At 58.7% G+C, this 12,184-nt stretch overlaps 1 protein-coding gene across 1 annotated transcript in view; it reads right to left on the bottom strand.

The window, feature by feature from the left end:
• Positions 1-11,747, bottom strand: part of NTSR1 (neurotensin receptor 1) — a 46,178-nt gene extending 34,431 nt beyond the window's left edge. The window contains exon 1 of the mRNA XM_021078238.2: positions 10,646-11,747. Coding sequence (XP_020933897.1) covers positions 10,646-11,356 — 711 coding nt within the window. The 5' untranslated portion in view covers positions 11,357-11,747. The remainder of the gene's footprint in view (positions 1-10,645) is intronic.
• Between the last annotated feature and the right edge of the window lie 437 nt (positions 11,748-12,184).

Below are 12,184 nucleotides of genomic sequence, written 5' to 3'. Positions count from 1 at the left end.
TTAGGCATGAAAAAGGAGCTACCATTACAGACCCCACAGACACTATAAGGACAATAAAGGAAAACGACAAACATGCTTGTGCCAAAGTCATGACAATGGGTCAGTTCACTGGAAGACAGAAATGGCCACAACTTAGCCAAGAAGAAACGCATAACCTGAACGTCCTATGAGAGGGGTTGAATTAGAAACCCTCCCACAGGACTCAGGCCCAGACGGTTTCACTGACGTGGTCTACCAAACCTTTCAAGAGGAAATAATAGCCACTCTACCCCAGCTCTTTCAGAAAACAGAAGAGGAGCAGACACTTTCCAGCTCATTTCATGAGAGGGCAAATTGTCTTGATACTGAAGCCAGACAAAGACATCACAAGAAAATAAAATCCTAGACTACAATCTCTCATGAACATAGATACGAAATTCTCAATAAAATATTAGCAAATCAAATCCAGCAACATATTAAAAGACAATACCCAGACAAAACTTTCCTTAAAAAAGACACATGCACCTGCATGTTCACTGCAGTACTATTCACAACAGCCAAGACATGGAAACAACCCACATGTCCATTGACAGATGACAGGATTAGGAAGATGTGGTATAGGGAGTTCCCATCATGGTGCAGTGGTTAACAAAGCTGACTAGGAACCATGAGGTTGCGGGTTCAATTCCTGGCCTTGCTCAGTGGGTTTTTGGATCTGGTGTTGCCGTGAGCTGTGGTGTATTTCACAGACGCAGCTTGGATCCCATGTTGCTGTGGCTCTGGTGTGGGCCGGTGTCTACAGCTCCAATTAGACCCCTAGCCTGGGAACCTCCATATGCTGTGGGTGTGGCCCTAGAAAAGGCAAAAAGACCAAAAAGAAAAAAGAAAAAAAAAAGGGGGGGGGGAGTTCCCGTCGTGGCGCAGTGGTTAACGAATCCGACTAGGAACCATGAGGTTGCGGGTTCGGTCCCTGCCCTTGCTCAGTGGGTTAACGATCCGGCGTTGCCGTGAGCTGTGGTGTAGGTTGCAGACGCAGCTCGGATCCCATGTTGCTGTGGCTGTGGCATAGGCCTGTGGCTACAGCTCCAATTCGACCCCTAGCCTGGGAACCTCCATATGCCACAGGAGCGGCCAAAGAAATAGCTAAAAAAAAAAGACCAAAAAAAAAAAAAAAAAAAGGAAGATGTATATATACACAATGGAATATTACTTGGCCATAAAAAAGAATGAAATAATGCCATTTGTAGCAACATGGATGGAACTAGAGACTCTCATACTGAGTGAAGTATGTCAGAAAGAGGAAGACAAATACCATATGATATCACTTACATCTGGAATCTAATATATGGCACAAATGAACCTTTCCACAGAAAAGAAAATCATGGACTTAAGAGAATAGACTTGCGGTTGCCCAGGGGGAGGGAGTGGGATGGATTGGGAGCTTGGGGTTAAGAGATGCAGACTATTGCCTTTGGACTGGATAAGCAATGACATCCTGCTGTGTAGCACTGGGAACTTTGTCTAGTCACATGTGATGGAGCATGATAATGAGAAAAAAGAATCTATACACGTATGTGGAACTGGGTCACCATGCTGTACAGTAGAAAATCGACAGAACACTGTACCCCAGCTATAGCGGAAAAAAATTAAAATCATAAAAAAAAAATAAAGCCAAGACCAATGGTTTTTTGAGTAAAAAAATAAATAAAAGTAAAAAAACCAAAAATGAATAAAAGGATAATACATGACCAAGTGGAGTTTGTCCTAGGGCTGTGAGGCTGGGTCAACATTGAATTAATGAATGTTTTCTACTGAAGTACGGCTTCTAGAGTCTCAAATTCATGGCGACTGAGAGGAGAGGGTGGTTTCCAGGGGCTGGAGGACGGGTGAATGGGGAGCAGTCGCTTAACGGGTTTCTGTTTGGGAAGATGAAGAAAGTTCTGGAGATGGATTGCGGTGATGGCTGCACAAAATATAAATGTACTTAACACTGCTGAACTGGGCATTCGAAAATGGATGACATGGTGAATTTTATGTTATGCATATTCTACCATAACAAGCAATTAATATGATGCACCATTTTAACTGACTAATGAAGAAAAACCACACAAGCATAGCAATACAGGCAGAAAAAGCACGGGACAAAATCTTACCTGCCTTCATGATAAAAGAAAACTCTCAGCAAACAAGGCATAGAAGGGAACTTCACTCACCTGATAAGAAACATCTACTACAAACTTAACTAAACTAAGAAACTCATACTTAATTATAAAGATGAAAGTCTTTCTAAGATGGGTAACAAGGCAAGAAACTTTTCCCTTCCGCCCCCATTAAACTAAAGATCATACTAGAAGGAGTTCCCGTCGTGGCGCAGTGGTTAACGAATCTGACTAGGAACCATGAGGTTGCGGGTTCGGTCCCTGCCCTTGCTCAGTGGGTTAACGATCCAGCGTTGCCGTGAGCTGTGGTGTAGGTCGCAGACGCGGCTCGGATCCCGCGTTACTGTGGCTCTGGCGTAGGCCAGCGACTGCAGCTCTGATTAGACCCCTAGCCTGGGGACCTCCATATGCCATGGGAGCAGCCCAAAGAAATAGCAAAAAGACAAAAAAAAAAAAAAAAAAAAAAAAAAGATCATACTAGAAATTACAGCCAGACAAATAAGACAAGAAAAGGAAATTAAAGATTGGGAAGGGATGAAATAAAACCTTCTCTATTCACAAACATCACTGTCCACATAGAAAAGCCTAGGGAACATACAAAGAAATCTCTAGAATTAGTGTATTTATCACAATTGTAAGATAAAAGGTCAATAACTAGAAATCAATCACATCTCTATGTACTAGCCATGAAAAACTGGAAATAGAAAAAAATTTTAACTACATATATAGTAATTCCCAAAGAGAGTTCCCTGGTGGCCCAGCAGGTTAAGGATCCAGGGACGTCACTATTGTAGCTTAGGTCACTGCTGTGGCATGTGTCACTGCTGTGGCGCAGGTTCAAACCCTGGTCCAGGAACTTCCCCATGCCATGGGCATGGCCAATTAAAAAAAATTCCCAAGACATGAATACTGCAATATAAATGGCGGAAAATACATATAAAATCCGTACGCTGAAAACTACCACTTGTGGAAAAAAAAAAATCCAAAAAGACCTAAATAAATGGAGAGGTGGATTTGGAAAGCTCAGTGTCACGGTGCCAGGTCTCCCCACGTTGATCTACAGATGAACACACCCCCAGTCAAAATCCCTGTAGGCTTCATCACAGATGCTGAAAATCTGATGCTCAAATCAGGCCCAGGGCCGAGGGTGCGGGGGGCGAGCTGACTCCATGAAAGCCAAGGACCTGGAGTAGCCGCAACAGTTCTGGAAAAGAACACAGTTGGAGGCTCGTGCTATTTGAACGACGACCTACAAAGCTTTGGGAACCGAGACTGGGGGGCTGGGGGCTGCCCAGACGCAGCGGGGATGGAAGGAGCAGGTAAGAGTCTGGATGTAGCCCCCCAGACTTGACCTCGTGCAACAAGACCCCAAAGGAGAAAAGACCATCTTTCCGCGGGCGGCGTGGATGTTTTGGACGTGGGTGCCCAGCGAGGACCCGGAGCTCACACCCTATGGAAAAAGGAACTCAAAATGGGTCATACGCCCGACTGTAAAACACAGAAGCACAGAGATTCCAGATGATAAGCGAGAAAAACATCTTTGTGGCCTTGGGGTAGGCCCAACACCCAACCGTGATCCTTTAATTTTCTTGATGAATGGGGTTTTTGTCAAAATTCAAACTCGTTTCTCTGTTTCGTGGAATGTTAGGAAAATGCAAAGATAATCCGCAGAAGAAGAAATTTGCAAATCACGTATCTGACAAAGGACTTGCACGCAGAATATTCTAAAAACGCTCAAAAGTCCACAAAAAGAAAACCAGAATCCTGTCGTTGCTCAGCAGGTTAAGAACCCGACTAGGATCCGTGAGGATGCAGGTTCAATCCCTGGCCTCCCTCAGAGGGTTAAGGATCCAGCGTTGCTGAAAGCTGTGGTGTAAGTCACAGACACGACTCAGATTGGGCGTTGCTGGGGCTCTGGTGGAGGCCGGCAGCTGCAGCTCTGATTCAGTCTCTGGCTTGGGAATCTCCATATGCTGCAGGTGCAGGCCTAAGAAAGCAAGCAAGCAAACAACCCAATTTTAAAAATAAGCAAATACTGGAACAGACGCTTTACCAAAGAAGATATACAGACATCAAATAAGTACCTGAAAAGATGCTTACTATCATGAGTCATTAAGGAAATGCAAATTAAAACCTCAGTAAGACGCCACTCCACAGCACTGGGGTGGATAAATGAAAACAGCAGACAAAGCCAGACTCTGACGATAGCAGGAGCGTGTCGGGACGCACGGAACCGCCCCTCCGCGTTGCTGGTAGGTGTTCACTTCGGAAAGATCTGGCAATTTCCTATGAGGTGAGATCCACTTCCTGTGCGACCCAGAAACCTGACTTCTAAGTGTTTCCTCGTGAGAAGTGAGAGCCTAAGTTCACACGCCGGCCTGTCCATGAATATGCTCAGCAGCTTTATGCGTAATTGCTCAAAACTGGAACCACCCACAGTCCTTCAACCAGTGAATGGATAAACACACCCTGGAAATTCTGTACGATGGACTCCAGTTCCACACACAGAAGGAACGCGCTGTCCACACTGACGACGGCCCGGCTGGCCCTCCGGGCGTCGTGCAAGTGAAGGAAGCCAGACCCCGGGCTCCTGGACCTGGCATCCGAGTCAGGGCCAGGGCTGGGGCTGGGGGTGAGCTGACTCCATGAGACTGGGCTCGACGTTGCAGGGGCTGGTGACAGGCTGTAACTCAAAAATTCGCCAAAGAAAAAAGAATTCCGTGGCGGCCGGGTGGTTTAAGGATTCAGCTGCTGTGGCACAGATTCGACCCCCGGCCCCAGAACTTCTGCAGGCCGTGGGCTCGCCCCCGCCGCCCCCGCAAAAAAGAAGAGACAGGAAAACTGGATCTGGTATCGGATCCTTTCCCACCTTCTCTGCCCCCACCTGGGACCCCACGGCAGCCCCCGGCCCATCCTCCCCGTCCCCCCAGCTCTCCCAACAAGGCAGCAGAGCGCCCCACATGGCTGTCCGCTCAGGCTCCCACCGGGCCCATTTCCCTGGAGAAGGGATGCTGCCTCCTCCACGAGGCCCTCCGTGATCGTCTCTCACGTCTTGGCCTGCCCTGTGCTCACCCGCTGGGCCACGCCACTCCCGGTGGCCCTCCAGAGGACACGCCAGCCGCAGCCCCTCCGGCTGTCCCCTCCCTGCAACCTCCTTCCCCGATGCTGTCACACCTGCTCCTTACCCGTCTGTGAGATCTTCTCTGACCCGAGATGTCACCCCGCTAACCCCCCCACCGCCCCCGTGCATGTTTCCTCGGCTGCCCTTGACACTTGCAACCACCACATAAGATGCTCATTCATGTCGCCAATTGGCTGTGTCCTCTGCTGGGACACGTGCTTCACGGGGCAGAAATCCTCGCAGCGCCCCCCATACTTCGCACACGTGCTCAGCCAGTGTGGGGTGGGGGCGTGCCATCACAGAGCTCAGTCGGGGATTCTACACACACACACACACACACACACACACACACACACGGCGCCACAGAGACAGGCTCAGGCCTCCACCCTCAGGCAGCAAATCTTTCTCAGGGGGGCTGGACCGTTGCTGTGGCTGGTCCCTGACCCTACAGGTGTGGGCGCAATGCCAGGCTCAGGACCCTCCTGCAGGACCCGGCCGCGTGCACACAGCCTGCACGGCGAGACTGAACGTGGACAGTGAGATCGGCTCCCAGCAAGTGGGAGGCCTGCCCCTGCTTGACGCCCCGGCTGGGCTGCGTGTAGGCAACTGAGACAGTGGACCCGTGAGTCACTGTCACCTCCAGCCGGCAGGCGAGGAGACCGAGCCACAGAAGGTCACATCGCTGCCCGGGCCCTGCCGCTGGCCGGGGTGAAGCTGGGACTTGACCTTGGGTCCTGGACCGCAGACAGCCCTTCCCGAGCAGCTCGGGTGCTCTGCCTGGCTCCCTGCCTCGGGGACGCAGAGCCCCACAGGTGCACACGTGCGATGTCCCCAAAGGGCAGGGACCCTGGCAGGCAGGGGCTCCGTCTCGGCCGCCTGCGGGAACAGCGGTACGGGTGGGCGCCGGGCCTGCTTGGGGACCCCCAACCCCCCCGCCTTGGTCCCTTCTTCAGACCTGAGCGGCCCGGCTGCTTCCTCTTGCGGGCTGTGCTTCCACCGCGGACGGCGAGGGCGGTGCTGGGGTGATGCGGGTCGGCGCGGGGGTCTTGGGGACCGGGCAGCGCCCACAGCTGAGAGCTCGGCGGCGCGGTCCGCTCGCGGGTCTGCGGATCGGGCTCTCAGCCCTGCCTCCCGGGTGCCTGGTTCCCTCTGGTGATGGGCGGGCGGGGAGGGGCGGCCGCCTGGGGCTTCGTGCTCCCAAGGGTGTTCCCAGGACCCCTTGGTCCTCTCCTGCCCTAAGCGCCCCCCCCCCCGACCACGCGACACAGGACCTGCCACCCAAACAGCCTTCAGAGGACCAGGCGCCCTGAGCTTTCGTTTCCGACACTCACGGAGGAGACGCAGCGTCTCCACAATGAAGTGACCTCTTGAGCCGAAGTTCCAGGAGTTTCCACAGACGCTGAGCCGTGGAGCGAGTAGCACAGTCAGGTCAGGACTCAGGACATTCATCAGCCACCGCCAACCCCACGGGCCCGGCCCCAGCCTGGCGGCCGCGGTCTCCCCTCCCCATCCCTCTCCTTCCAGAACAGCCGTCCGGGGTCGTGCAGCTGGAGGCCTTCTGAGGCCGGCTCCCTCCCGTGGCCCAGCGCGCTGTGACCTGCTTCCCGAAGACTAAAGACAGGCTGGAAACCCCGGCACCAGGGCCCAGAGCAGCCAGCACGGCGACAGAAGCTTGGGGCTGGCAGGGGTGGGCGGCTGGTGTCCAGTGGGATGGGGGTTCTGGACACGGGTGGGGGCGGTTCTGGACACGGGTGGCGGTGGTTCATTTACAGGTGGCTGAAGGGGTAAATCTGATGTGTCGACTTTACCAGAACAAGGAATGAAAGGCTCGCAATCCCTGTCCCCCTCGAAACACAAACCACCAGGAGAGACAGGACGCGGGCAGCTTCTTTGGGTGGAGGGAGCAGAGGGCGCCCCTCGCAGGCCCTGCGGTCCGGCTGGGCCCCCTGGGCGAGCCTCCCATGCTGCCCGCGTCGCGGCTGGCGCCCCAGTCCTCCGGAGCCGAGACCTGGGACTCGGCGCGTGGGCTGCTGTCCCTGAGCTTGTGGGCGTCACCTGGGACGGCTGCTCAGGTGGTCCCCGCCCCCCTTGCTGCCCAGGACTGACTGTCCAGAGCCATGGGGCAGCTGCCAGGCCACGAGGTCCCACTGCACACTGGACTACGCCACCACCGAACCCTTGGGCTGCCTTAGGCCGCTGGCTCAACAGCCCCCTCAGGGCCGTTTGCCTTTCTGGACCACCGCCGGGTGGGAACCACGCCGTGTGCTCAGCTGCTGTGTCCTTAAGACCCTTTAATACAGAACAGCTCCCTGGCCTCCCTGGCCTTTCACGACCTGGGCACCTCCTGAGCACAGGGTGGATGCTTGGAGAACAGCCCTCAATCGGGGGCGCGTTCCAGGTAGGGTGCCGCGCCCTCTGTGCACACAGCCGGATCTGCCACACTTCCCCAGTTCATATCACCCCTTGGGGGCCCTGGGACTCATCGAAATTCAGCCACAAGTGTCGCATCAGGGAAAGGAACGGGAGACACGAACGGGATGGCTGGGGGGTCGGTGGGCCCGGCGGCGGTGGCACAGGACGGAGCCACCCAGGAAAGGGTCAGCGGCCAGTTTTCTTCCGCTTTGTGGAGACAGGTCTCAGCTGCCTCCGCCTCCGCCGAATCCCGTCAGACCTCGACGGCCTGGGCGCTCAGGACGCCGCCCGGGGTCCACGTACCCACGGACCCGAGCTCCTCCTGCGTGGCCCCCACCCCTTCTGAAGCCGGCGCTGAGTGTGAACGGGCGGGGCTCCGTGGGCTCCTCCTGCCTGTGGACCCGGGACCTGGGCTCACTGTGATCTCTGCCCGCCCGCGGCTCCCCCGCCAGCCCCGGCTGCAAGCTCAGGAGACGCCAAGCTGTGTCCAGCAAAGACAAGTCAAAGCTGCTCAGAAATCCCCTCCAAACCACTCGTTCTAAACGTGACTTCTGTTTGCAAGTGTCAGGGATGGAAGGCCACAGGGGTGAAGGGCTGGCGGTCCTCGTGGGAGACACTTGGGCTGCAGTGGGGGGGTGGGGTCCCGTCTTGGAAAGGGGGGGCCGCTGCAATTGGCCTGCCTCTGCTCACTTCCACATGTGGTCCAGGAGAGGGAGACGCAGGGACAAAGGCGCCCAGCCCCTCTCTGGACAGACGTCACTGTGTAAAAACAGTGGATGCTGGCCCAGAAGCCCATGTGGGGACCCCCCCACCCCAGGATGGCGGGTGGCGGTGGGAGGGGGAAGGCGGCAAGGCCAGGGCCCCCGGTGAGGGACATTCTTTCAGGCATTCTTTCATGGAGCAGCCCGCACGCAGGAGCCCTGGAAGCCTCGAGGAGCGGTCAACATCGGAGGGAAACAGGTCTCTGAAAACCAGGCCCTCAGTCTCTCCCAAGCACGGCCCAAGGCCTTTACAGAAAAGGAAACCCCCGCTCGCCGAGGGCACCAGGAAGCCAGCAAGAATTTAGTGAGCGCCGGGCAGTGCTGCAGCTGCAGGTGTGCACGTGTGTGCTCGACAGACATGCACCCAGCAGACAGACGATGGGGACCTGGCCCCCCTTCCCCTTCCACCTGCCCCCACCCCCTCCCCAAGCCAAAGGACTGTGAGGAGTGGCCCTGTGGGAGAGTGCACAGGGCATCTGATTCCTTGGAATCAGCAGAGGGGCCCCAGGAGTCAGAGTGGGCACCCTTTAAGGGGGCTGGGCTCCCTCCACTGTGGTTTGCTTTCGATGAACCAAACCCCACCCATCCTGGCTGAGCTCTGCGTGGGGGGCAGAGGGAGGGAGGGGGGCGCTGCGGACCCCTATCTGCTGACCCAAGCCGGACATGTCACACACTTGTAGGCAGGTGCCCTGGCTGCTGTCCCTCAGACCCCAGCCCCGGGCACAGCCCAGCAAGACCTCAAAGGAAGCTGGAAGGCAACTGCCACTGTTACGGCAGGCGCCCTGCCGCCGCCTGCTCTGACTCATCTCCCTGCTCCACGCGCTGCTGGGCCCTCCACGCAGGACACCTGTAGCCATCAGTTTTCAGGTCAGGTGAGGGGACCCAGGGCTTAATCCTGCCCACTGGTCCACCCCGGTGGTGGCCTGCAGAGGGTCAGCTGCAGCCCAGGGATGGACACGCAGACACCAACTCCTGCCTCCCCCAGCATGCCAACTTCCCCACCCATGCCAGCCACACCCAGCACACTTTCTGCTGGGAGGCTGCTGCCGGCTCCGGCATGAAAGGACCGCCAGACCAGGTCCTCTGGGCCCCCTCCGGCTCCGCCCAGCTCCTTCCCCATCCATCCTGGTCTAGAGGCAGCACCCCAAACTCCAGGGTGGCCCACATCCTTGGGCCACCATGCTATTCAAAGGGGCGTCTCTGCCAGGACTGGCTCCTGTGGACGCCTCCTCCCACTTCAGGGCCCTGCCTGGACCGTCCCTGCCAGATAAGCCTTCTCTCCAGGGCCGGACTCCCCCGACCCCGCCAGGCCGCCTCCTCCAAGCTGATTCCTGGGGTGGGAGGGGGGCTCTCATGTGCTTCACCGAGAGCCCTCGGCTCTCGGCCTCCGGCTCCAGTGTTATTCCCTGCCCTCGGCCCTCGGCCCTCCGCCTGCCACCAGCCCCAGGACCTTAGGATTCTCCAGCACAAACGGCATTCGTCACCCCCACGGCCAACGAGAGCGCCTCTGAGCACTGCTACCTGCCGGGAGCCATGCAAGCCCTCGCTCCGCCTTTACCCTTGAAGCCTCACCTCACAGGTGGGGCTCTGATTGCCCCATTTCACAGGTGAAAAAACTGAGCCCAACCTAAGGAACCATCCCCAGATGGCATCAGGTTCAGCTCTGTCCCCCCTCCCCGCCGCACGGGAGGTGCGGCCTGGGAGGAGGGTTCTGCGGCGGAGGAGGGGGGCTAGTCTCTGGGGAGCACAAAGCCCTTGGAGAAGCTGATGAAAGGGGAGCTCTCCAGAAAGAGGCCAACACCAGCACACGAGTGTACCTTACAGCTCAGCTGAGGCCCGTCCATAGATTCCCCCCTAAGATCTGGGGCTCCAGCTCCCTTTGATAGAGGGGGGATAAGATGGGGGCCCTGAGACCTGGCAGCCCTGGAGTGAAAGGTGGAAAGTGGGGGTCAGGCTGCTCTCAAGCACCGCCCCATCCCTTCCTGCACCCCGGCCTTCCATCCCTTCCTGCCTTCCCAGGAATAAAATTTTTTTGCGACATTTCTCCAACTTGCGGAACCCAGAGGAACCCAGACCGGAAACTACTTTTGGGGTGAGGGAAAGAGGAGCCTGAGGCTTCCCTGAGGGCGTGGGCCCTTGCCCCAAGGGAGACCCCACCGGGCGCCCCCACCCCTGCTTCCCCCAGGCCCCGCTCCCCTGAATCGGCTGCTCACCTCAATGACGACCTTGACTGTGGCCGTGCCCACGATGGGCGTGCACACCAGGCCGCCGGGGTGCTGGCCGTCGGCGCTGCGGTTCTGCTGGCCCATGGTGAAGAGCATGGGCAGGGCCAGGAGGCCAGAGGCCAGCCAGATGGCGCTGATGAATTTCTTGGTGCGGCTGCGGGACATGAGGGTCTTGGCCTTGAAGGGGTGGCAGATGGCCAGGTAGCGCTCCACGCTCAGGCTGGCCACGTTGAGGGCTGTGGCGTAGGTGCAGGCGTCTCGGAGGAAGTAGTAGCCCCGGCACACGGCGTCGCCGAAGGCCCAGGGGTGGTGCACCCAGATAAAGTTGTACAGCTCCACGGGCATGGCCAGCAGCAGGATGAGCAGGTCAGACAGCGCCAGGCTGCCCAGGTGGTAGTGCACGGTGCCCTGCAGGTTCTGCAGGGACTTCTTGCGCGCCAGCGTGAACGCCGTCACCGAGTTGCCCACCGTGCCCACGACGAAGAGCGCCAGGTACACGGTGGTCACCAGCACCTTGGAGTAAGTGTCCGTGTTCACGTCCAGGTCGCTGCTGGGCGCTTGCACGGGCTCCGACGCGTTGCCCGAGCTGTTGCCGAAGCCGGGAGCCAGGAGCGCCGCCTCCAGCCCCGACGGGGGCCGCGAGAGGGGGTCGCCGGCTGGGGCGACCTGGGGGCCGGGCGCCGAGCCGTTGAGGCGCATGGCGGGCGCGGGGTCGGGGCCGCGCTCCCCGGGATCCCCGGTTCCTTCTGGCGCCTCCGCCGCCGGAACGCGGTCGAGAGGGGGCGCGTCTCAGGCCGGGAGGGAGCAGAAGGCGCCGGCGCGCCGTCCGGCCAGGAAGCGCCGGACTCGGACCGTGCCAGCCGGGAGCGCTCGGGGCTGGCGCTCACCGGGGCCGCGGGTTCCCGCTGGGCTCCGCGCTGGCCCGGCTTCCTCCGATCGCCAGACCCCGCGATTGCGCGGGGCCCGGGGCGGAAGCGCCGGCTCCCGCCGAGAGCGCCCGGCCGGCTGGGGCTGCGCGGGGCGCACGCCCGGGGGCCCGGAGGCCCGGCGCGCTCGCTCGCCGCCCGCGCTCTCCTCCCCGGCGCTCTCCGCGCACGCCCGCCCCGCGCACCTCCCGCCGCGCCAGCGCCTCTCGGGCTCCGCGCCTCCACTGAGCGGGCGGCGGCGGGCGCGCCCAGCCGTAGGGGGCGGCGGACGGGAGAGGAGGCGGCCCCAGCCGCTGTCCCCGCCCCGCCGGAGGGCAGGGCCGACCGGTCGCCCCCGCGCGCTCCCAGGGCCAGCCCCGGCTCGGGGTGGGGGAGCGTCCCAGGGAACCGGGGTTCCGGCGGGGTGCCTCGGGAATGTTGGCGCTTTCCGGGCGCCCTCCCGCGGGCAGCACGCCCTCCTTCCCCGGTCTTCCCAACTTCTTGCGCCCCCTGCCCCAAGGGAGCTGCCCCGGGTCGCCCCCAGGTCGCCCCCAGCAGGGGGAGAGGAGGGAATGGGGCTGCCGGGCCCAAGGAGGAGGCTTCCAGCTGGGATGGCTGGAGT

This window comes from Sus scrofa, chromosome 17 (genome assembly GCF_054392235.1).
Source record: "Sus scrofa isolate SSC_HxYL_T2T_F1_AM1 chromosome 17, Sscrofa_HxYL_maternal_Yorkshire_Landrace_v2.0, whole genome shotgun sequence".
NCBI classification, from domain to species: Eukaryota; Metazoa; Chordata; class Mammalia; order Artiodactyla; family Suidae; genus Sus; species Sus scrofa.
This window is presented reverse-complemented; position numbering and strand designations above follow the sequence as displayed.